General features: G+C 54.3%; 6 protein-coding genes across 6 annotated transcripts; 3 read left to right on the top strand and 3 right to left on the bottom strand.

The window, feature by feature from the left end:
• Positions 1 to 146: 146 nt before the first annotated feature.
• On the bottom strand, positions 147 to 2,731 carry NECHADRAFT_20861 (uncharacterized protein; the record flags this gene model as incomplete). The annotated part of the gene is made up of 2 exons (XM_003046196.2): positions 147 to 359; positions 410 to 2,731. Coding segments are annotated over 2 exons (2,535 nt in total), but the record flags the coding sequence as incomplete, so codon positions are not given.
• Positions 2,732 to 6,726: 3,995 nt separating this feature from the next.
• NECHADRAFT_99411 (uncharacterized protein) lies at positions 6,727 to 8,891 on the top strand (the record flags this gene model as incomplete). Its single annotated transcript, XM_003046778.1, has 2 exons — positions 6,727 to 6,961; positions 7,012 to 8,891. The coding sequence occupies 2 exons, from the start codon at positions 6,727 to 6,729 to the stop codon at positions 8,889 to 8,891; spliced, it is 2,115 nt and encodes a 704-aa protein (XP_003046824.1).
• A 208-nt stretch (positions 8,892 to 9,099) lies between these two features.
• Positions 9,100 to 10,387, bottom strand: NECHADRAFT_58616 (uncharacterized protein; the record flags this gene model as incomplete). Its single annotated transcript, XM_003046195.1, has 2 exons — positions 9,100 to 10,064; positions 10,128 to 10,387. The coding sequence occupies 2 exons, from the start codon at positions 10,385 to 10,387 to the stop codon at positions 9,407 to 9,409; spliced, it is 918 nt and encodes a 305-aa protein (XP_003046241.1). The 3' UTR covers positions 9,100 to 9,406.
• Positions 10,388 to 11,396: 1,009 nt separating this feature from the next.
• On the top strand, positions 11,397 to 12,967 carry NECHADRAFT_58614 (uncharacterized protein). The gene is made up of 2 exons (XM_003046777.1): positions 11,397 to 12,047; positions 12,101 to 12,967. Exons 1-2 carry the CDS (start codon positions 11,472 to 11,474, stop codon positions 12,872 to 12,874), a joined length of 1,350 nt encoding a protein of 449 aa, XP_003046823.1. The 5' UTR covers positions 11,397 to 11,471; the 3' UTR covers positions 12,875 to 12,967.
• Positions 12,968 to 15,334: 2,367 nt separating this feature from the next.
• Positions 15,335 to 21,682, top strand: NECHADRAFT_66852 (uncharacterized protein; the record flags this gene model as incomplete). Its single annotated transcript, XM_003046776.1, has 5 exons — positions 15,335 to 15,651; positions 15,708 to 15,808; positions 15,871 to 20,694; positions 20,744 to 20,893; positions 20,943 to 21,682. The coding sequence occupies 5 exons, from the start codon at positions 15,335 to 15,337 to the stop codon at positions 21,137 to 21,139; spliced, it is 5,589 nt and encodes a 1,862-aa protein (XP_003046822.1). The 3' UTR covers positions 21,140 to 21,682.
• Positions 21,671 to 24,705, bottom strand: NECHADRAFT_58610 (uncharacterized protein; the record flags this gene model as incomplete). Its single annotated transcript, XM_003046194.1, has 1 exon — positions 21,671 to 24,705. One exon carries the CDS (start codon positions 24,703 to 24,705, stop codon positions 21,928 to 21,930), a length of 2,778 nt encoding a protein of 925 aa, XP_003046240.1. The 3' UTR covers positions 21,671 to 21,927.
• Positions 24,706 to 24,926: the final 221 nt, after the last annotated feature.

Here is a 24,926-nt window from a genome sequence, read left to right as displayed (position 1 = left end):
CATCATATGCTAAGTAAGGGGCTGAAAACGCTTCACACTGCCATCAGGCACTTGCCTTGATAGCTAGTGATGGTCAAAACATCAATAAAATGACATATATAAAGGATGGAGTCTGCTGCCAAAGTCGTGCCCGACTACCCCGGCCGTCACCACATGTCATCCCGCCCGTCATGCCGACGATCTCGATCGTCTCCTGTGTCGTGGTACTGGTAGTACTCCTTGACCCCCTGGCCATAACCATCGGATCCATCGTAGTCGTAGTCATCATGGTGGTCTTTGCCGTGCTCATCTTCGTAGATCTGAGCATCATCGACATAATCCACCTCTCCGTCACCAGAGTCAGCATATTGCACTGCCGCCTAGAAAGAGTCAGTAATGCTGGAAAGAGGCCGAGGTATTAAGTACTTACCCGGTGATAATCGAAGTTGTATTGGTCGATGGAATCCTGGGCATCTTGCTCCTCCTGCCTTTGCTGGGCCAGGTACTCCTCTTCTTGCTGTTTCCGCCGAGCTTCCTCTTCCAGCCGCTTCTGTTGGGGCGAAATCGGCACATTCATTTGAGGATGCATAGCTTGTACGATAGCCAAATAACTGTACATAAAGTTACTCAGCAGCACTTGGCTGAGGAGTGACCGTCGGGGGTTGGCCAACTTGATGTGGGCCATTCGGTAGATCGCCCTCTCCTCGAGGAGAGGGAATCGAGTCCAATGGTAGTCCATATCAGGGACCAATGGCTTGTATACCGGCTCCTCGGGGACCTTGAGATGTTGGCTCTTCTTGGCGTTCTTCTCTTTCTCTTTCTCCTCCTTCTTCTTGCTTCCGCCAAAGAAAGAGGCGAAGATGCCGTCTTTGTCCCTCTTTGAGTCGCTCTTGCGGTGGCTTTCCTTCTTGCGTTCCTCTTGCAGCTTGCTTTCAACGTTGTCACGATCAAGAACCAGGCTTTCGCGGCCCTTTGACGAATTCTTGTCGATAGAAGTCTGGATCACGTCCAGTCGTGCGTTGTCTTGGCCCTTGTCACCAACTGACTTGGTCTTGGACTTTCTGCTCTCCTCCTTCTTCTTGTCCTTATCATCGGTCCCGCTCTTGAACCATTTCCAGGCGCTTCCAGAGGACTTGGTGGAGCTAGAGTCGTCATCTCGGTCCTTCTTTGACTTCTTTTCTGGTTTCCGTTCCTCCTGGGGTAATGTGGGAATAAATGTTAGGCTATCTGTCCGGGTCGCGCCGCCGCCAGGGAGAGGTGCAGGATTTGCCGCCAGGTTATCGCTCAAGGATTGGCCTTGAGGATATGAAGAGCGAGAAGTATACTGTGGTTGTGACGACTGTGGTACTGTCTGTCGACTCACAGACCGTCGGCTTGAGCGAGGAGACTCCTCCACAGGTGGTTCTGGTTCAGAGGCCCCTTGTGAAACAGCCTGAGAGCCCGTTTTCTGAGACGATGATCGCTTGGGGAAAGGCGAAGCCTCATCATGGCTTGATGTTTCAATAGTAGGCATATTCGAAGATGACCGGATAGGGAGCTGATCTTGAAACGTTTCACCAGCTGTTGCTGCAGCCTTATCCTCTGTGTCCTGAGTGGTGCCTTCATAATCATAATCCCCCAGTGACTCTTGCGAGAACTTGTGTGTTCGCTTGATTGAGCGATTTGGACGCGAATGGTTTTCTGACAGGGGCTCTGACTGGACTCGTGTGAGCCCAAAGCCCTTGGGGGCATCCAAGGTGGACGAGAGCGATTCGGTGGATTGACTTGGCTGATGCCGATGTCCAGCACGCCTAGAGAGGGGGCCACCCGAACGTAAACTTCCACCCTTGCGGTATTGTGTGCGTGTTGATCTGCGAAGGCCCATTCCCGGGACTGCGGGCAAGATCGGCATGTCGTCTGCACTACTCTCAGGGCCTGTTGGTGGAACTTGAGACTCTTGTGCAAGCTTCTGTACAGCCTTTGTGGGATCCTTGACGAGCTCTTCCAGGCTAAGCTCATGGCTATGGCCGCGGGAACGTTTCCTCTCCAGCCGATCAGCGCCGTCGACGTACCCTCCGGAGTTGTCGATCTGACGTGATAGCATCGACTTTTTCCGCCTCAAGCCTCCAGATGTCGAGTCGGTCTGGCTTGTCTCGCTATCGGCGGAGAGGAAGGAATCACCGGATCTTCGTCGGATCGAATGGACTCGGTTCTCGAGGAATGACTTGAATTCGGTCGGTGCGAGCTCAGGGTGCACTCTTGCTGGAACCCAGAGCAGTCTCGAAGGATCATTTTCGTCATCATCTCCGGTCGGAGCGATTGCTGGCATAGCCATCAAGGACATGGGCGGCAAATCTGGATCCTTGTTGTTTGCAACGTCCATGGATAATCGTCTCAGGGCTTGCAGGTTGCTCAGTTCCTGGGCAATGTCATTCGGGTTGTCGATGTTGGTTAAGGAGAACTGAGAGTCCTGAACATCGCGAAGCGACAGAGTTGGTGAGAGGGGCGATTTAGGCGATTGTTCAAACGAGTTGCTTCGTTGGGTCGGCGAAAGCGCTTGAGGTTTTTTGCCTGGGCCACCGTTAATGGACGTAGTGTCGAGAACGGGTGCATCGGCTTCGGAGCGCGGGAGTCCCCTTCGAGTGTCGACAGACAAAAGCTGATCTTCTGGGGGAGGTCGTGGAAGCTGCTCTTGGTAGGGCGATGGACCTCCGATGAAGCTCAGCGGCCGGCCGTCGCTCAGTGGTCGGCCACCTTCGGATCCCGAGTCGTCTTCATCGCCGTAAAGGGTGCCGATAGCCTCGGTGACATGATGGCTTGGGTCAGAAATAGAGAGATGACCGCGTCTACGGGCAAAGCTGTCGCCAACATCGCCGCGGGGTCGAGATGAGGTCTGTAGATTTGGGATCAGCAAGGGTGGCGATGACAAAACCATGTGATGATGGGGACGAGCGATGAAAGGACCATGACAAGATCCGGTTGAAGTGGGATGTGTCGAGGGCCATAGTCAAGAGTTTTCACGGCACCGCAAGACTGGCGACTGGGGATGATGAGACGTACCATCATCGACGGCTGGGGGGGCCTCAACGGAGGCCTACACACCCTCAATAGCCTCCGCGGTTTCCTGGCTTGGCTGTCAAGGCGATACTCAAGGCTTACGCTGCGCTATCATGGGCGTACGAGCACCACGGTTCGGGCGGCGCAGGAGGACGTAGGGTCGGTATTGAGTCGAGAATAAGAGAGGTACAGTCACCTCCTGAGTCGGTGTTCTCGCGAAGTCTGTTGTCGCATGGGAGGTGGCCAAGGGAGGAGCCGCTGGTCTGGACGCTGTCCGTCAAGGGTCCCTTGGCATCAAATGACGGGCTGCCAGAGTCGATGTGGGCGTCTTCGAAAGGGTCGTGATCGTCGGGACGTCTTGGAGGAGATACGGCTACACTTGGAAATAGACAAAGGGTCGTTCAAGGGAGACAGTCGAGCCTAGTTCAATGAGCACCCAAAGGCGAGATACTGTCGGATGGGATGGCCCTGGAAAGGGTAGTGTTCCGCAATCAAAGGACGCTTGACCAGGGCATGAGACGTGTCACGTGGCGCCTCCAGCGGTTGCCAGCGGGCTGTTCCACTGCATCACAGCGCCATCTGGCGCTAAAGCTGGCGTCCGTCGGGGCGGTACAGCGAGTTGGAGCTCTCTGGCAGTAATCAATGGACCAGCCGAGCGCCAGGTTCCTGGGCGGGCGTTCCAAGGTTCTTTTAGACCGAGAACTGGCTGTCAATATCCAGGATGGAGACAAGGTCTGTTAACTCCACTATGGCAGATTTAAGGGCCATATAAGTTCCAGATGCGTATGGGCATGGTCGCGGAGGCGGTGAATGACTTTGGAAGAGCAACCTAAGTCATCTCTTTCTTCCTGACTTGATTGATCCCTGATCTCTGATCTCTGAGCACCTCCATGCGCGGCCATGTCACCACGGGCTCAAATGAAAGAACCCTGAAAAAGGGTCCAAGCTGCCTGGTTAGGCCGCAGCTCGGCCACATGAATGTCTCCGACTTCCGGCATACGATACAATCAATGAATTCAATGTCAGGTGTGGCATCCAGTCTTCTATGTGGAATGGTCGAATGATGGTTAATTTGGCTGTCAGGTGAACTGGGTAAATACATCGGGTACGAAAACCGTGGTTGGTGGTGGCCATGGAAACAGCCCCAGGTGTGCGTCGCGAACATTCTAGGCCGTCTCGTGATGAATGTCTTGTCTTGGTACCGAGACAAGTTCTACTGTAGAAAAGGGTAGACACTCGCCCAAGATGGAGGCTGAGTGACCTAAGGAGGCTGAGCTCTATGACATCCAGGAGCTATAATTGTTCCATTCAGAGACAAGGCCGCGGATTGTAATCACAAGGGCCTCACTTATACGATGTGTTGGCTTGAGGTTCCGTGCCAGCTGCTTTGTTTTCGAGCAAGACCTGCATTTAATATTACAGCCATTCTTGATTCAGTACTTGTTGGACATCAATACCATTAATAGCTCCGTCTGAGCATGACTGCTTCGCCAGACCTGACACTGGACCTGACATTGGGAAACATACGTAGGCATGACAAGCGTAGGTGATGTTCATGCATGGATCCTGACAACACACCTGCTACCAACAGAGAGATCTCGGGGCACACGCTCAATATGGACGGCCTTTGCAGCAATGAGTGCCGCAGGCTATTTCACTGCCTGATCACCAACTTGTGATACAATTCTCGGTCACCCATTCCATGGCAAGGCCCTTGTAACAAACAAGGAGTTCTCCATTGCAAATCGAACTGACATGGATCTGCGCTACCAGGGTGGACCTTAAACAGCCTCACCTAAGAACTAGAAATTTACCGAACATCAAAGCTTGTTGCTTACCTTGATCCTTCTGGAACAATGATCCCCTGTGTCGGATCGTATTTCTCTCTCCTTTTGGTCAATTGTATCAAGGCGTTTCATGCAGCCCCGTCTTGTTGAATCCGGCGCCTCAATGTAAGGCAAAGAGACGTGGGACAACCTGGTCGGCAACCCCGCCACAAGATGCCCAACAACCCGGTGGCTTAACTAAAGTCGCACCACTCCGCATCTGCCTCCTTGCCTGTCCTGGCAATAGCCTCCCTTCCAAGCGCCCTCGTCATTTCTTTGGGTGGTTGAGCTCCACCTATCATGGGCTTTTCTCCCCATGGGTCTAATCTTTTGTGGTCAGTGATGTCGTTTCTGCCATCGTCAACTCGGGCTATCGCAGCTTCTGGGCGGCTATGGGACCACTCGTTGGCGTTGGATGGTTCTCGCTTCCCCGTCGGTCAAGTTCATCTGGACTGCACCTGGTCATCATTCATGTCTCCCTAATCCATTCTCACAGCTCTTTATCAAATGCGTGACCATGGCAGATGTATGCGCCCTGCCTTATCACAGTCAAGTTTGCTCAAGCCACTGTGTTCCCATGCTTCTTGTCTGTGTAAGTTGAGCAGGCTTCTATGGAACATGAACATTGAGCTACATCCAACCACCTGCAAGTTTTCCTTGGTTGATGTCTGATCTGCACCCAGTCATGAGACAAGAGCTTTCCGTGCTGCCTGGGCCTGAGTGCTGCGTTTGCGCAGATCACTTATGTTCTACTCTGCAAGTTGGAAATGCGCAACTGCGACTTCGGAACAGGGAGGCTCCAATGTCACATCATGACACTTCTCACACACGAGTACTTGCTGCAGAGTGAAGCAACAAATGTTCCAGCATTGTTCTAATTTGAAAATTTGGTAAACCCCGAGATGCTAGGTCTTGATGGCATTGGCAAGGCGGGGATTGGGCATACATGCAAGTAGATATCCGTTATATAGAATGGTAGCCGTCTAACAAAGGATTTGAGAACTGCGTGAATCACAGCACAAGAGTCACCTGCTAGCATACATTTAAAGAGCATGAGCACCTACTTAAAATACCTTGAAAGAAACCTGGTCTTGGAAACAAGCACACTTACCTTTCACACCAAAAGTAGGTGCAATTCTTAGAAAACGGACAAGGCAAACACTCAACACCTGCAAGTGTCGTCGCAGCTCCCGGGTAGGTGTATCCTCAGCTTTTGACTGACTCCTACGGCCAGCAGCGTCAACACCGCCGAACATTAACCGTTACTGAGCTCTCTCCCCTGGCCTAACCCAAAGGTGACTGTGCCAGTGGACAGGTACATCGTCACAGGTGAAAGCTGAGGGGCTAAACCCAATCAGGCAACGGCGTCTTCTCCCGATTCTTGGGGCCACCTCTAGAAATTATCTCTACCTCTAGAGCCTTGCTGGAGCTGCGAAAATCCACCTCCCCGTGATTGCCTCCCCATCCTCCATTCCTCATCGTCACCTTCTTTTGATACCCATCCATATCCCTCCCCCGGAGCTCCCTTCTCCCCCGAGCTTACCCTGACCTGCGCGATACGTCGACCACGCGATCCCCCGACCGGCTTCGAGCGCAAAGAATCAGTTGATTGATAGAATGGCTGCTGTGAGTGCCTCAGATGGTTCCTTCCATGATCTTGCCTATCCATCTCCCTCGCACCTTCCCAAGTGTCCTCTTCAACGAGGTCGCAGCTTCCTATCGTCAAGACCTTGGAGATGGATCACCACTTGCGGCCCATCTACTCCTCTGCCCTTTTTCGGGCGCTGCCTCTACCTCCCTCCTCTCCCTCCCCCGCTCGCGTGTTGTCCCGCTGTTGCGCCCTGTTTGATGGTCTCGACCGCGAGGCTCTACACCTAGTTTCGCGATGAGGCGCTCGTCGAGTTCCCAGAGTTACCCAGGCAGACATTCGAGATACTGCCGGACGAACTCGATCGCTGACCAAAGACAGCCGCGACCATACAATAACCCAGGCTCGAGCTACCTCCAGAACGGTGCGAGCGGCGGCCTCCCTCCCCACGGTGCCGCGCCTCTTCTGCCAAACCAGGGTCGTGTTATCCAAACAGGTCCCATAAGAGTTCTCTGCATTGCCGATGTGCGAGGTGCGTTTCTACGACGAAAAGGACTGGAACATTGCTGAGTTGTGTATTAGGAAACCTGAGATCGCTCAACGACCTTGCGAAACAAGCCCGGGCTGACCACATCATCCACACTGGTGATTTTGGCTTTTACGACGACACTTCCTTGGAACGAATCGCCGAGAAGACGCTTAAGCATGTCGCCCAATATTCGCCCCTGATCTCCGAGCCCGTCAAGAAGGCCATCCAACAAGGCGGCCCCGGCCCCGTCAAGACTCGATTCCCCCCTAGCGAGCTACCTCTCTCAGAACTCCCTCTCCTCATTAGCGGAGAGCTCAAGCTCGATGTTCCCGTCTACACTGTCTGGGGTGCTTGTGAGGATGTCCGAGTACTAGAGAAGTTCCGAACCGGCGAGTACAAGGTTCCCAACCTGCACATTATCGATGAAGCCCGATCGATGCTCTTGGAGGTTGGTGGCGTCAAGCTGAGGCTACTCGGCCTTGGTGGTGCTGTTGTCATGCACAAGCTCTTCGACAACGGTGAGGGTCGCACCACTATTGCTGGTGGACAGGGAACCATGTGGACGACTCTTCTGCAGATGGGAGAGCTCGTTGATACTGCTCACAGAGTCTACGATCCTACTGAGACCCGTATCTTTGTCACACACGCCTCTCCTGCGCGAGAGGGTATCCTGAACCAGCTCTCGGTGACGCTCAAGGCCGACTTCTCCATCTCCGCCGGTCTTCATTTCCGATACGGTAGCTCCTACAACGAGTTCAGCGTCAACCCGACTCTAGACCACTACCGAGGCAAGCTTGCCGCCTCCAAGGCTTCCTTCAACGACGTCTGGGAGACGGTCAAGGGTGAGGTTGAGCCCGCTATTCAGCAGAATGAGGCCCAACAGAACCTCCTTAAGAATGCCCTCCAGCTTGTCGAGAAGATGCCCACCACTGCTGCAGGCGGCAACCCCTTCGGCGGCCCTGTCGCTGGCCAGGCAGCTCTCGGCCAAGTCGACGAGAGTGCATTCAAGAACATGTGGAACTTCAACCTTGCTGATGCCGCCTTCGGCTATCTCGTCCTGGAGATCCAAGACGGCCGAATTGGTACAGAGATGCGCGCCCAGGGTTTCAACTTCTCCCACCGAGGAGCCAAGCAGCAACCCGGTATCCCCCCCGCGTCGGCACAAGCTCCTACCGCCGGAATTCCTTCGCCCGCCCCTCCCTCTACTCAATCCAGCGTCCCGCCGCCCACGAGCCGACAGCCATCTGCAGTGCAGCCTGCTAAGCCTACCGTAGCGACGCCCCTGCCTGGTCCCCCGAAGCCCGCCACCCCCCAGCCAGCCCCGAGCTCGAGCAGTCCCGCCCCTCCCCCTCCTAGCAAGGAAGCTGACAAGGCTCCCGTTCCGGCTGCAGCTAACGGCTCTGCCCACGTCCCTGAGCCTGTTTCTTCCCCCGCCCCCAAGACTCCTGCTTCCGACATCATTGGTCTCTTCATTATGAACGTTAGCACCGAGGACCAATGCAGAGAGCTCTTCGACGAGGAGGACAAGGCCAAGATCCTCAAGGTTGAGAAATGGGGCAACTCTAACAAGGTCGTCCAATTCAAGACGATCGAGGACCGTGATACCGCTATGGCCCGATTGCCCGAGGAGGTCAAGACTCGAACTCAAGAGGATCGATCTAAGCCCCTTGTGAAGATCTTCCAACATCGCGAGGGCAAGTCGTATGGCAACCGAGGTGGTGCCGGTAACTGGGGTGCCAGCGGACGCGGCGGAGCGACTAGCACGAGCGGCTACCGAAGCGCTGGAGGCGCCAGTGACTCGGAATCCAACCGACGTGGTGGTCGCGGCGGCCGTGGCCGTGGCGGAGATCGTGGTCGAGGTGGCCGTGGCCGTGGAGGTCTCAAGGGCGAGACTGGTACCTCGTCACCCGCCCCCTCTACCCCCGCCGAATAATTATCACGATCAACATCTAAGTATTGATACACAGCTCTCATGAGAGTATGGTTTACCCCCATATTCTCAGTACCTAGCTTTGGCCCTTGTGGCACCTCCTTTTTGTCTCGCCTCTACCCGATTCTTGCTGGGGGCTCAAGGGACAGGAAAACTGAGGGGCATCCCTCAACCTGCGTTTTCATGTATTGTGTACCTAATGAGATCTCGGAGTCGTCGAGCTTCGGCATCGAGGGTTTGGCTTCTTTAGTTTTGACCTGTATGGAGTTCAGTTGCGAAGAGAATCTTAAAAAAACATCATTCCGGGCCCTGATTGCATCTCGGGGACGTGAATGTGGTGATGGCATTTCTTGGGGGGATGGATTAGGGGGTAGGATCGAGGGTGCTTTGGAGTGAATGACTTTCTATTTGTACACTGCCACAATTGACTGGCTATTTTCTGTCATGCCCAACCTGAAAACATTGCTTCCGAGACTGGGCTGAAAGTAGACTACATAATGCGTATATTCTTGAGCACTTTATAGGGGCTTCATGCCCTTGTGGATGGCGGCGATACCGCCCGTCAGGTCCTCGTAACCCTCACCAGCGACAACAAAGCCAGCATCCTTGATCATGTCCCTAAATTCCACTTGGCTAGGGAACCTCTCGATACTCTCAACGAGGTATTGGTAGCTGTCTCGGTCTCCGGCGACCAGCTGGCCGATCAAGGGAATGGCACTGAACGACCACTGCTTGTAGATGGTGTTGAACAGGGGATACTTGTCAACCTTGGAGAACTCGAGGCAGGCAAAAACACCACCAGGCTTGAGAACTCGGTGAGCCTCCTTCAGGGCAGCAGGGATGTTGGAGAAGTTGCGGATGCCAAAAGCAACTGTATAGAGGTCGAGAGAGTTGTCCTCGAGCTGAGCGGGGAGGACCTCAGCATTGGCCTCGAGGAAAGAGAGCGCGGACTGGTGCGATGCGGGGAGGGCGAGGGAACGCTGGCGACCCACGGCCAGCATGTCGGGGTTGATGTCGGAGATGATAACTGTCACGTTGGGATTGCGATTGAACTCGTGGGCGTGCTGTAAGTGACGGAAGGCAATGTCACCGGTACCACCGGCGACGTCGAGGATGCGCTGGGGCTGGCCAGGAGGGTTGGTAGCACCGGGGTTGAGCGAAGAGATATAGTAGTCCCTGAGCAATTGCGTGTTAGTTTGTTGATCAATTAGAAGTTCGGGAGAGCCGGTATATCCATACTTCCACAGGCGATGAATACCCAGGGACATCAAGTCATTCATCTTATCGTAGGACTCGGCGACACTGGTAAAGACACCAGCGACACGCTGCTGCTTCTCGCCCTCGGTGACGGTCTCATAGCCAAAGTGGGTAGGGCGATCGGAAGTGGGAGTAGTGTTGCGGAGGGCATTGGAGGAAGAGAAGGGGCGGACAAAAGCGGCAGGGCGTCTTGAGGGGTTCAATGAGCGAGAGAAGCTCCGGAGAGCTGTGCGTGAGGCCATTGTGGACGAGAATTGGGCCTCAGAGGTATGAGGGATGGTCTCTATCGGAGGTCAGTTTGGAATCATACGAGGCTGAGAGATGGAAATTTGCTGGTGGATGAGTGGGGGCGATGTGGCGCCTGTTCAGCCTTGTACCAGCCACAGTGGCTGCTTTATCCTTGTCTCGGTGCGATAAGTAGAAGAGGATGAACCAAACCAACAAGACACATCTGTTTGTAAGAAGACGAATAACTCACGTCTAGGCAATGTCTCCAGCTGTTGTAGCAGCTGAATCTCCCTCCCGCTTCCGCTCACGATGAACGCTGAGAGCCCGAACAAAGGTGTGCACCTTGTCCTTCATGAACCAGGCAACGAGGCCAAAGATTGCAAACAGAGTAAGAATGAGAAGAGCAATGCTAACAGCTGGGTTGGTCATTGCGTGATTCGTGTTAGGATTGCGGATTGAAGATGGATGGGAATTGCGGTTGCTTTGTTGTGAGTTGGACGATGAACTGGGAGATGGATGATGGTGTTTTGAAAGTTGTTTATTTTACTCGTCTCGAAATCTATGCACTGATGCATGGCGGTTCCTGCAAAACCAATTGGCTGTTAAACCCATTGTTTACTCTTTAACGATGCCATCCTGACAGTGGCAGACAGCTGCCATGCACTGCACTGGTTGGGGTTCATGGAAATCTGGAGTCTATCGGAATGTGGGGTACATCGATAAGACTCGTGTGGGGGATAGCAAGCACAGGGCCTCATGGACTGTTCTTGGCTTCAGCATCACTAAATGATTGACAGGGCATCTCGGCAAGGGTATCGAAAACTAGTTCAGCGCAATTACCGACTGATAATGGATGGCTTCGGGGTTTGTTTGAGGCTGGGTATGCCGAACCTCGTCCAGCAACGGCTTATCTCAGTCTCGGCTCATACGGTTGGAGTCGGCTCAAATGACGTCGCTTCAAGTATACAGACCGAGAACAGCCCCCTCGGTAATGTTATTTCTCCTCTTCGTCTTGTCGTTTACCGCAAATTGGAAGTTGATTGAACAAGGGAAAAGTCTATGAATTGAGATTGCTCTTTGAACGGGATCACAGTCACCATGAAGTCTCGAGCTTTGCGACACGTCGCCCTGCGAAGGGCTGCCCTCGCCAGACCGCAGGCCGTGCCCTTTGCTCTTCGATCAGCCAGCAGTCTCTCGCAACGACCCAATTCCGACTTTGTTTCCTTCCCCGGTGCCCTCAAGAGTGCATTTACAACGACGCTTAAGTTTGAGGCTCCCGAGTCGTATCCTGCCCTGCCAACGTACCGCGTTGTCGACCAACATGGCGCGGTGGTGGACGAGTCCTTCAAGCCCGATATCTCGGACGAGGAGGTGATTCGACTATACAAGGACATGGTATTCATTTCCATCATGGATCTGATCATGTTTGATGCGCAACGGCAAGGTCGACTAAGCTTCTACATGGTCAGTGCTGGCGAGGAGGCTGTCAGCATTGGTAGCTCAAGTGTCTTGGATCGGGAGGACGTCATGTTCTGCCAATATCGGGAACAGGGCGTGTTCAAGGAGCGAGGGTGGACGGCAAAGGAGTTTATGGGGCAACTATTTGCCAATAAACGGGATCCTGGCCGAGGGCGAAGTATGCCTGTGCACTACGGAAGCAAGGAGTTGAATATTGTGAGTGCCCTGCCAACTGAAGCAAGATATTGGTGCTGACAATTAGGGTGAAGCATTCGATCTCGTCGCCGCTGGCAACACAACTTCCCCAGGCCTCTGGAGCCGCCTATGCTCTGAAGATGCAACGGCTTCAGGACCCCAATGTCAAACCTAGAGTGGTTGCAGCCTTCTTTGGCGAGGGTGCAGCAAGTGAAGGAGACTTTCACGCTGCATTGAACATTGCAGCCACAAGATCTTGCCCCGTCATCTTTATCTGCCGAAACAACGGCTACGCCATCTCGACACCTACACTGGACCAGTACCGTGGTGACGGTATTGCCAGCAGAGGTATTGGCTATGGTATCGATACTATCCGCATCGACGGAAACGATATCTGGGCTGTTCGAGAAGCCACCAAGAAGGCCCGTGAGATGGCTCTCCAAGATGGTGGAAAACCTGTCCTCATCGAGGCTATGACCTACCGTGTCTCGCATCACAGCACATCAGACGACTCGTTCGCATACCGCGCGCGGGTAGAGGTCGAAGATTGGAAGCGACGTGATAACCCTATTACCCGACTCCGCAAGTGGATGGAAGCCAAGGGTATTTGGGATGAGACCAAGGAGAAGGAGGCCCGTGATAGTCTTCGCAAGGAGATCCTGAAGGCGTTTAGCGAGGCTGAGAGGGAGAAGAAACCCCCGATCCGAGCCATGTTTGAAGACGTCTATGAGGAGCTCACGGAGGATCTGAAGGCGCAGATGGCGGAGCTGAAGGAGATGCTGGACAAGTATCCCGAGGAGTATGACGTTGCTGAGTTTGAAGGAGGCAAGGATAGCCTGAAGCCATAAAGCCCGTGTAAGTAGATAATTACCCAACAAACCACCAAGTGCAATAAGAAAAAAGGAGAGTATCTTGGTTTAATAGTACATATCACTATCATGACTCCTCTGTACTCCATACCAGGTCATAGCTCGCAGATGGAGACACCCATGACCCAATCACACAATGAAGCGCCGGCGTGCTCATGGGACCCTGGTGTTGGGTTCCGCTACCCAGACTAAACAAGGCGGCCGTCGGGCGGCTTTTGTTTACTTTTTTGTGTCTTTGAAGCGGGCTGGATGGTTCCCTACGAGGAAAATGCCAGTTGGCAATGCATCTGGCAACGTGCCGCAGTCAGGCATTCTCCATCTCGTGGCTCTCTTTTTGCATGATGGGGTTGGGGGTGCGTGAATGCCCGTTGCCGATTTGTTAGTGGAGTGCATAATGAAGAACGGCACTCTGACACCCATCAGATTGGAGGGACACTGATAATGGTGATATCCATAAAATAGCTCAAGGCCACTATATTGAATAGCAGTAGGTGAGCTCACGATGAATAATTACCCATGATCGGTATAAAGAACCGTCATGGACGAGGCCTGGCTAAAACATCTACGGACGGCCTCTACCTTGTTCGGTCACGGTGGTTTAGTGCGATTTTTCTAGTGGATTTCAGCGGGTAGCCCTACCCGGAGGGGTGCTGCGTGATGGACGCCACTATGAAGCAAAGCGGGCCTCTCCACAAAGCGGGATCTCTCAACCCAGTCCGCGTCTTGTCTCCATGGATGGTGGATGTCTTGCTTGATAAAGAAGAGAGGCCCGACAGCAGGTGGTGGTGATGCGCTGGCCTTGTCCCCGGCACATCCATTGCTTCTGGATATGGCCTTTGGTGCTGCCGCAGCAAATACTCTCGAGGGTGGCATGGTGCGACAAAGAAGGGGCTCTGCAAGCGAGAGTGAGTCCCCGTGGGCTGTGAATGGGTCGGTTGTGAGATGAGGTGCTTTGCTTCTCGACCGCAGAGCACGGCGGGATACGGATGCGTTCCCTTCCCTTACAGTAGAAGTACTCAGCCATGAATGATGCGGCCAACGGCACAGTGCTTGTTTGCAGTTGATAAGGCTGGCTCACCTACAGAGGTCCTGTACAGTGCTCCAGCTCCCTGGCACATGGCAGACCCCAACTTTTTTTTCGCAAACGTAGCACCATCAGAGCACGTCGTTTTCTGCCGTGTGGCCTGCCCAGAGCCTCTCCCCCCCATGGATGGATAGGTGGATGGAGTCCCTCTCCTCCCAGTGGACCACACACGTCAACCGTAAACCGCCATCTGCCATCCGCATCCGCCAGCCCGCCGAAACAACGAGCATTTCTCTTCTCCTCCCCCCCAAGGACTGCATGCCATAAACCCAAAAATAATCCTCCCTCCTAAACTTCCGCCTCCTTCCCTCTTCTCACAACCCTCGCTCTCGTTGACCGAGACTCTGTGTCCTGCTCCCTCGGACTTTCTAGGCTTGCCTCTACCCACTCTGCTAACAAGCCCATCTACCCATCTCTCCGCGCCGTAAGTTGACGGGTATCGCTATCTCTTCGCCTGCTCTCGTCATCCCGACCCCATCGCCCTCTCAACATCGGAGAGAAACCACGACCACGACCACGATCACCCCGCCGCGCCCGCGCCTGCCCGCTGCCTTCCTGATGGCGTAGGTCGTCTGGGCATGGCAGAACGAAAATCGGCAGGTGACAACGAAGTGCGACTTCCCTCGACCTCATCGACCTCAACTGCCAAACTCTCATCCACCGCCGCCGCTTCTCTAGGCCCCCAGAGGTAGGGCCAGTCTTTTATTCTTCTTTCGTCTTCCATCCTCATCCCTCAGCGCCGCTTCACCATTCACCACTCTCTGCCTGCCTGCCTGCCTTCCAGCCAACTAGCCCGCCATTCATCCCCCGGCAAAGCAAAGCTCGCACAACCACTATCCGCCGCACGCCGCCGCCTCATCCCGCTCCTTGCGTCGCCTGTGCCGGATAGTCGAGACGGGGCTCCGTCGTCACCCACCTGCGCCAACCCAGAGGGATGTCGTCGTCGGACCCGTGTTCGCCCAGTAGCTCCCTGATTCACGCACGCACAAGGCACGCACGCACGCACGTCGCGGGCCTGTAGCTGGTCGCCGTCTTCAATCCCCCGGACTGCTTGCCCAGCTCAAGTCTACCTCTCGCCTGCTAGCCTGATTTATCATCCTGCCACCGTGATCGGGTTGCTGGTCCCTCCCAAGCCGACAATAATCTCCAATCCTTGGCCCAGGCTGAGAGAGGCAGCTGCAGACCCGAATCGCCATCACTGAAAACGGTTGTTCTGCGGGGACGGCTCGTGCTTGTGCTTCTCCTCCTTCCTCGCTTCCCTCCACCTTTTTCGTGCAACCTTCATCGACTCACACACATTCTCCATATTTGCGTTTTCTTCCATATGCATCGTCAGTACAAAGCTCATGCCAATCATGTCTTCTAGAATCACCAGATCTTCGGCCCGTCAAGCAGCGAGCCAGGCAGCCCAATCCTCTGCTTCTGCTCCTGCTGCTGCCACAGCTGCCGCTGCTGACGTTCCGACCATACCAACATCCACCCCATCCTCTCGAAAGCGAAAAGGGCCTACTACTGACAAAAGCCCACCTTTGCCACCCGGGTCTTCAGGTCGACGGTCCAAGAGACAGAAGATCCCCGAAGCCGTTTCTTCCCCCGCCACCACCAACAATCACCCACCCCCATCCAGGACTCGGAGAAGGGGAAAGACAACTGCAGATATGGATAGTCCAGAGTGAGTCTGGGCAGCATCAGGCAGCATACGATGCATAAAATCTAACTTTTCTACAGCAACGAGCGTTCTGGTCCTGCGAATCCCTCCGAACCTTCTATCCCATCCGGCTCGTCTAGTAGAAAGTCGAGTCGATCCAAGAAGCCCACAGGCACGCAAGGTTTGCATCGCCCGAGAAGATTTGGTGGCTATTTTTAGGTTTAGGAACTTACCATTATATAGACTCAGCATCCGGCGCGACTCTCTCGACACGGAGGTCGAAGCGAAATCTCGACAATGCCGCTGATCAGGATACGGTCATGACGGGAACCGACGAGAATAGGGATCCTGGGCCGCCGCCCCCACCGCCCCCTCCGATCGATCACCATGACGATGACGATAGTGAAGACAACGAGGATGACGAAGACGAGGATGAGGCACGAAGATACGATGATGACGACGATGAGGACGAAGATCCTTTTGGCGGATTCAGCGGACCTCCAGGTTCTCTATCGAGCACTCTGCGAGCACTGACCGGGATGATGTCGGGCCTCAGCCATAGGTTACGGGAATTGCTCAGCAGCCTTCGGTCGGATGACCTTTCGGTCCAACTGATAGCTCTTCAAGAGCTGTCGGAGATCCTTTTGGTTTCCAACGAGGATAATCTTTCGGGCCACTTCTCTCCCGATGCTTTTGTCAAGGAATTGGTAACCTTGATGAACAAGGAGGACAGCCCTGAGATCATGCTTCTGGCGTGCCGCTGTCTGGCAAACCTAATGGAGGCTTTGCCCGCCAGCGTGGCGAACGTCGTCTATGGGAATGCCGTCCCAGTCTTATGCCAGAAGCTCCTCGAGATCTCCTTTATCGACTTGGCTGAACAAGCTCTCAGCACCTTGGAAAAGATATCTGTCGAATATCCCACTAGCATCGTCCGCGAGGGTGGCCTAACTGCCTGCTTATCATATCTCGACTTCTTTGCAACAGGAACGCAGAGGACCGCCGTTACAACCGCGGCAAACTGCTGCCGTAATATCCCTGAGGATTCTTTCCCAGTGGTTCGCGATGTCATGCCTACACTCCTCAACGTCCTCAATAGCAACGATCAGCGTGTTGTGGAGCAAGCATCTCTCTGCGTCTCGGGCATCGTTGAGAGCTTTAAATATCATCCGACCAAGCTTGAGGAATTGGTCAGCGTGGATCTACTCCGGGGTGTGCTGCGTCTTCTCGTCCCTGGCACAACCAACATGATTGGATCCAGCATTCACACCCAGTTCCTGCGAGTCCTGGCATTCACCGCGAGAGCAAGCCCTCGTCTCTCTGCAGATCTTTTCAAACTCAATGTGGTTGAGACTTTGTATCAGATTCTCACAGGAGTATCACCACCAAGCGGAACTGAAGATGTGGCATCCAAGCTGGACAGCGTTGTTATCATGCAGGCCCTGATTCACCGACCCCGAGAGCAGATTATCGAGACACTCAATGTCATTTGCGAGCTTCTGCCTAACCTGCCTAGGAACGCTGATCCATCCTTTGGTGATTTCGTCGAGCTTCAGGCATCGACCGAGTCCATCGACGGAGGTGGCAGAAACCGGAGAACTCCCAACGAGAAGCGCATCGAGCTTCTAGAGACCTGCAAAGATGAAGTTCGCCGCTTCGCCCTTATCATCTTCCCCACCTTGACCGATGCCTTCTCCAGCACTGTCAACTTGAGCGTTCGCCAAAAGGTCCTGACAGCGCAGCTGAAGATGCTCTCTAATCTCGACGAGGACATCTTGGTTGAGGCACTGACTCCCGTCCCCTACGCATCTTTCTTGGCTTCGATCTTGTCGCAACAGGACCACGCATCTCTTGTGATGTTGGGTCTTCAAGCAGCCGAACTCCTGCTCAGTCGACTTGACAAGATCTATCGTTACCAATTCTACCGGGAAGGCGTCTTCCTGGAAATCACAAAGATCGCAAACGAGGAGGAACCTGCCGAGACACATCCGGAGGAGACAGATAAGCAAAATGGTGAGGGCGAACAGGCGGCGGAACGGAGAGAAAACGAACACTCTTCAGACCAGGACTCTGACCACGACGAAGAAGACGATGAAGAACGCGAATCATCGGATGAAGATGAAGACGAAGAGCACGAGAACGAGAACGACGAGGCTCACAACGACGACATGTCCCCTGTTAGCTCACGGGGATCGACCATGTCCCTCGAAATTCCCCTCCATCGCTTTGTGTCCGATGTGCGGTCCATGAAGACTCGTATCCGCGAGGTGGCCGAGAAGTTCCTGGAGACACACGAGACCGAAGGCCACGGCCAGGCCATGAAGGCCAAGGCAACGATGATCCTGGATGCGCTGTCAGAGTTGGCGGGTGAACTCGAAACCTATTATCTCAAACGCTCCTCTTCGAATGTCACGCCTGACAAAGGAAAGGAGTTGTTCACGAAGCTTGCGTCTTACTTCGACACGGATGTTTTGGAGAGTGTTACTAGCGCGGAGCTTCTGGCATCTGGCCTTGTTCGGGTTCTGCTCGAAATCTTCAGCAACCCTGATGAAGAGCTGGCCCGCTCAGCCCAGTCGACATTCCTTGAAGTCTTCATGGCATACACTGTCAAGTCGAAGCCCAAGACGGCAACTGCTGAGTCTCCGGCGACACCTTTCAGCGTCATGATCCACAAGCTTCAGGATTTGCTCAGTAGGTCAGAGCATTTCGAAGTCATCACCGTGCACCACAACACCTTTGATGGCAACCACACCAGCCCGGCTTCGATGCTCGGAAAGCAGATTCGCCTCCGCCTTGTTGCTGATGAGGAGTCGGATATCCCTCGCCCATACCGAAATATCATGGTATCGATCCACGCCATTGCGACCTTCAAGTCTCTCGACGATTACCTACGCCCACGGATTAGCCTCACTGAACGTCCCCGTGGCTCCGCTCGCAGAGATGGCGTTGCTCGAGCGCTTGCCGCAATGGCTAGCAGTGCAGGCCTTCCGCTCAGTAGCGCGGCTGCCGCCCGTCTGGCCGCTGCGGAACGGACGAGCCCATTCTCTGGAGGACCTCCTATTCCGCCACCTCCCGCCGCCCCAACACCATCCAGCTCTCGGCCCCTGCGAAAGCTCAAGTCTCAGCCTGCCCCCGCGACCCCAGACCAATCTGCCGGACCGTCTCGGGACAAGGGCGTTCTTCGGCGATCTGCACGACGACACGCAGCCACAAGTACACCTCCGCCTCCCCGTCCTCCGCCAGCAGACTCTGATGAGATGCAAGACACACTAGAGTGCGCTGATGAGAAGCAGCTGACCGACGACGAGGATGCTGGTGAGAGCAGTGCCCTGGATGCTATTGTTGGCGAATTGGAAGAAGACATGGAGGAGGAATCGACACCAGACGACACCTCCGCTGTCAACATGGAGGTTGCTACTGGTGGACATGTGACGGCACGCAAGGAGGATGGCACGAGAATCGCAACTCCCACTGGATCCGGTGCACCTAGCCGTGCCAGCGGGCCTTCCGGAGGCCATGGCACACCAACACCTTCAGCGGCGTCACGACCTTTGTCTTATTCCTCAGCTCTCCAGTCTGTACCCCAGGACTGGCATATCGAGTTCAGTCTCGATAGCAAGCTGATCCCCAATGAGACTACCATCTATCGGGCCGTCCACACCTCGGCATCTAACTCAGATGAGCACCTTGGCCGAAGCATCTGGTCAACTGTGCATCCCATCAAGTTTAAGCGTGTGCCTGGACCTCCCCCAGCCGAAACACTTTCCTTCACGTCCAATGTTGAGGCTGATGGAGAGGACGAGCACGGCATCCCTGCATCCCTTGCGAAACATCCGACCACATCGTCGATCCTGCGTCTACTCAACATCCTCCATGACCTCAATTCCAACATTGAGGATGTTCTAGTCGAGCACAAGACCAGCATCATCGGCCTCAACGTTGAGCCGCTCTCTCAATTTGTGAATACCAAGCTCACCGCTAAGCTTAACCGCCAACTGGAGGAGCCCCTGATCGTGGCCAGCAACTGTCTGCCCAGCTGGTCCGAAGACCTGGCACGACTGTACCCCTTCCTCTTCCCATTCGAGACTCGACATCTCTTCCTCCAGTCCACATCTTTCGGATATGCCCGATCGATGACTAGGTGGCAGAATACACAGTCAGGGGAGGACAACAGGCGAGACCGGAACAATGAGCGGCCGTTCCTGGGCCGACTTCAGCGACAGAAGGTTCGGATATCTCGCCAAAAGATTCTGGAATCTGCGTTGAAGGTGATGGAGCTATATGGTGCCTCTCAGAGCATCTTGGAGGTTGAGTACTTTGAGGAGGTGGGCACGGGTCTTGGTCCCACGCTTGAATTCTACTCGACGGTCTCGAAGGAGTTTTCGAAGAGGAAGCTTAAGCTCTGGCGCGAGATGGATTCGAACGGCTCGGACGAATTCGTTTCTGGTGCTACTGGTCTTTTCCCACGACCTCAGAGTGACGAGGAAGCCGGAACACCCAACGGCGAGCGTATTCTGCACCTGTTCAAGATGCTTGGAAAGTTTGTTGCACGATCCATGATCGACTCTCGCATCATTGATCTCCACTTCAACCCAATCTTCTTCCGCATCGGAGACGCGACTTTGAGTGGAGTGAAGCCATCACTGGGAGCTGTCAAGATCGTTGACCCCGGCCTGGCGCGCTCACTGAAGGCGATCAAGAGGTTCGCCCTTGCCAAGAAGGAAATCGACGAGGATCCTGCTCGAACGGCGGCGCAGAAGGTGGCTGACACAGAGAACATTGTCATTGACGGGGTCAAGATTGATGACCTGTGCCTTGACTTTACCTTGCCCGGCTATCCCAGCATCGAGTTGGAGAGCAATGGCTCCCAAAAACGAGTCACCATTGATAACGTGGACTCGTACCTTGAGAAGGTCATCGACATGACTCTTGGCTCTGGTGTTCGCCGGCAGGTTGATGCCTTCCGCACTGGATTCTCGCAGGTGTTCCCCTACTCGGCGTTGAGTGCTTTTACCCCAGACGAGCTTGTGACTCTGTTTGGCCGAGTCGATGAGGACTGGTCTCTTGAGAGTATGTTTCTTCCGGTTTAATTGTTCAGCAGTTGCTAACGTATCACCAGCTCTCCTTGACTCTATCAAGGCGGATCATGGCTACAACATGGACAGCAAGAGCGTCAAGAACTTGCTTCACACGATGAGCGATTTTGATGCTGCACAGCGCCGCGATTTCTTGCAGTTCACAACTGGAAGCCCCAAGCTTCCGATTGGAGGTGAGCATGACCTGTTTGTCTTTTCGAGCCGTATCTAATATACTTTTAGGATTCAAGTCTTTGACACCCATGTTCACGGTGGTGTGCAAGCCCAGCGAGCATCCCTACACGTCTGATGACTACCTTCCTAGCGTTATGACGTGTGTGAACTACTTGAAGCTTCCCGACTACTCCACCATTGATATCATGAAGAAGCAGCTTTTCACGGCAGTCAAGGAAGGCCAAGGGGCGTTCCATCTGTCTTAAATTGGTCTATCAGTCTTGAAGAGGCGAAAGATGTAATACCGAGGAGGGTGACGAGGCGTTGGAGCTGATCAGGGGCATGTCAATGGACGCCCCCCATGCATTACAGAGCAAATGATACCGGTAATTCCTTTTTTGGACGAATCGGCAAGAAAAGTTCTCATACTCGCTTGATGCCGTCACGACACGACATTACCTATCTCGACGATGGCGCGCTGGGATGAATGAATGAAGGAAGGAAGGAAGGAAATAGAAAGGCAGGGTTTTGTTTGCCGCGTGCCCACAGAAAAAGCACAAACATTGCATTCATGGTTTAGGTGGAATTCAGGCGCAGGGAATTTCCATGAGAACTGAATTGGAGGAACGGACGGTACGACAGAATTTCATACGTCTTCCTCCCATCTTTGGGATGGATTGGAGGATACGAGAGAGAGGCTTCTAGGGAAAAGGGAAGGGAAAGATGGGTTGTGAACAAGTAACGCCTCAATCAAGCGCAGTAGTTATAGACTTTATCTGAAATTGAGTGAATTTGGGCTCTTTTTGACACGATTTGATTCATTCATGGTAAATTATCTTGGTACTGTAATCCACTTCTTTCCTTTCCTTCCCATTCCAACCCTGTTGATCCATGTTGAGGGAACCAGTCCTCGATGCCTATCAGATAGTTACATGCTCCCAACGCCAAAGCTTGCAGTTCATACATGTTTAGACGTCAATAACACGCCATGCTCATCAACACAAAAAAACACAAATCTTGCAGCGAGACAGACGGTAAACCCCCTGACAGATTACTATAGTCGCTCATCATCTTCGTCAGAGTCCCAAATCTCGGGAGGAACTCTCGCGTCGTCGCGGACAAGGCTATCAGGCAGCATCTGACTCTTGGTCAGGAGCTGCGACGAGCCCGCAGCGTAGCCGGGTGGTAGACGGAGGGGTGGCGAGGAAGGACCCTCGTCGTCTAGTAGGCCCTCAGGGAAGCCGATGCTGCTGGACGAGTGTAGGTCAGGACGGTGAAGTGACGCCGACGAGTTCTTCTCTGGGGTCGAGGCCTGTGAGACGGTCGTCGCCTGCGAGGGGCGGACAGTCGATGGTTTAACCGTGCTACTTAGAGGAGGTCGGGAGGCACGGTAGGAGGATGCCGCAAATGGGGTTCGTGGGGGAGGAGGTTTGATAGTTGCAGGAGACGATGGGACGTGGGTAGTTGGAGGAGTTGCATCTCCCTTATTGCTGTTTTCCTCCTCAGGGGTAGAGGGGACGAGGATATCATCCGAAGTAGGGAATTGGGTAGAGTGGGCAATGTCACTCTTGAGTTGAGCTTCAACTTGCTGAGAGACGCTCATGCTTGGTGTAGGCGCAGGGTTCTTATCCCTCGGCTGGGCCTGTGACGAGTTGGCAAAGAGGTCGACTCTTCCGCTTTCGTCATCGTCTTGTGTCGGCGCCTGTGACTGACTAGCACCGTCTCCGTTGTCGCTCTCGGCAAAGATGGCGTGCCGGAGGTTCCAGAGCAGCTGGCCGACAACAGCAGGTGGGATGTAGATGTAACGGCCGATGTCACCCTCGACCCAACCCTCTTCGCGCATGTCATCACCTTCAACGGGGTTGTTGAGCTCATAAACCTGAGTTAGGTGATAACGCCACGCTGGACCCTCGGTCACACGGCCAGGTTCCGCACAGGCGAGGAAGCGGAGCAACTCTCCATCGTACAGCCAGAAGCGGACAACTTGGGCAGGGATCTTGAAAGGGAGCACAAGGGCAACTCGGAATCCTTCAATGACATCGTCCAGCACATCCTGAGAAAGCGGGAGAAGGACATCGGTACGAGCAGAGGCGGGTGGGAGAGCCTGCAGAGTCGCGAGGGGCACACGCTGAGATTCAAGGGGCTGAGTCTGAGTCGGAGGCATAGGACGATGGATAGGTTTTCGGAGACGCTTCGCTGGGCGACGCGAAGGTTTGGGCGTTGGTGAGAGGGCAGGAAGCGTGGTTGGTCGTGAGCTGAGAGGTGGAAGTGGAGGTGATGTCGAGGCTTCAAGTCGTGAACTTGACGACTCCCCAGTTGAGACCTCGCCAAGAGCCCTTCGACGGATGCCACCACCAGTGGGATCTGCTTGAGTAGGTGTCCTGGACAATGCTTCCTCAGACGAGGCAATCTCATTCATGACAAACTGAGTTTCAGGCCCAGCAACGAAAGTGTTTTCGTCGTTTTCGTCACCACCGCCAAAGTTCTCGTCGTTCTCTCCAAAGTCGTCGTCATCCTCATCTTCCGAGTCGGGAATCTCGAGAAGGACCCTTTTCTTCCCTTGACCGGGGGATACCAGCTTCATTTTCCTTCTAGGCGTGGGGCTGCCGTCCCTGTTTCTTCTCTGACTACTTCCGCCCAGCTCGGTGCTCTCGCCTCTGCGCCTCGGCTTTGTAGGTGTCTCCATGTCGCTCAAGACTGAGGAGGACTCGAGCGGCTCAATTACTCCCTTTGGAGTCTTGTTGGGTGAGTCAACGGGCAGTTCCCGGAGAGGAGTACGAGCAAGTGAGCCCCAGCTCTCAGTAGCATAAGAGTCCTGAATGATGCGGTCGTGACGTCGAGGGGTCGTTGCAACACGCGGCTTTCCAGTAAACTCCTTAAGCGGTGATGTGACAGCCGGCGAAGGCCCCTTTCCTTTGACTGGAGTGACATCGACCTGATCAGGAGCGCCGTAGCGATCCATCATGAGGCTAGCCATGGACGATACGCTTGGCGGTGCAGAGAGCTGGCTTGAAGAAGGAATCTCTGCTGACTTGGCGCGCTTTCGTGGTGTCTGCGGTACTATGGAGTCCTCGCGGGTGGCGATCGGTTCCTCTGGCTGCTGCCGGGCCTTGTAGGCAGAACCAGGACGTTTTCTCTTGACAGGGGTAACAGACTTGAGGCGCTGAACCCGCCGTGGGCTTGGGTTTGGGCTTGTGGGATCGCCAAGCCACTGCTGAAACCCGTCGTCCTCTTCCTCGTCTTCAGAGTCCTTGATATACTGAGCTTGGCCATTGTGACCGATGAACTGGGTCAATGTCTGCGTGTGGTAGCTTGAGCTGGGCACCTCCCCCGTTGTCTTTCGTCGGTTCGACCTCTTCGTCTTCGTCTTGACGACTTTCGGTTCTTCGTCCGGTTCCTCGTCATCGTCGTCGTCGCCCATCGTCCGGCGTCGTTTCGTTCTTTGCTTTTTGGCAGAAGCCTTCTTGGAGGTTCCTCGTCGCTTTCTCCCAGTTGACACGGGCTCTTCATCCTCATCATTCCCCTGCTCCTCCTGATCCGCCTCTGGCACTTCCCTTTCCTCATCCCCATCATTGTCCTTTTCATCATCCTCGCTATCGCTCAGCACGATCATATCCTGCTCATCAAAGCTCGACGACACAAAGTCGATCTGGGTCAGGGTCTGCTGCCTCAACATCTTGGAGGGCGTCTCGGCCTGCTTCTTGCGATTCTGCTTCCCATACGTCCGCACAACCTTCCGACGCCCAGGGAAATGCGCTTGCTGCTGTGCTGGTGTCGAGTGGTAGACTCGACTCGGGGCGGGGACGCCGCCTGAGCGGGTCTTGGGCGGCATTATCGAGGCGATCCGGGCTGACTCGGGGCTTGTGAAAAGGTTTAGATCGTTATAGTTCAAGACTCGGAATAGTCTAAACTCGACATGTCGTTTGCTTGTGATTGAAAAGGCTTAAACGCTGGTAGGCAATCAATGAATTGTTCGTCCAGGGTCGATGGATGATGGGTGGAGCTTTGGTGCCAAAGGGCGTAAAGTGGCGTGGCGCTTAGCGTAGAACGCGG

Source organism: Fusarium vanettenii (genome assembly GCF_000151355.1).
Source record: "Fusarium vanettenii 77-13-4 chromosome 2 genomic scaffold NECHAsca_18_chr2_1_0, whole genome shotgun sequence".
Lineage (NCBI taxonomy): Eukaryota > Fungi > Ascomycota > Sordariomycetes > Hypocreales > Nectriaceae > Fusarium > Fusarium vanettenii.
Note: the sequence above shows the minus strand (reverse complement) of the source record. Positions and strands in the feature narration are given on the sequence as shown.

Bases quoted from the DNA above. Each gene is read 5' to 3' on its own strand.
- NECHADRAFT_58614 (XM_003046777.1), top strand. From the start codon at position 11,472: ATGAAGTCTCGAGCTTTGCGACACGTCGCCCTGCGAAGGGCTGCCCTC. The intron at 12,048-12,100 runs GTGAGTGCCCTG...ATTAGGGTGAAG, and splicing joins GAAGCAAGGAGTTGAATATT to CATTCGATCTCGTCGCCGCT.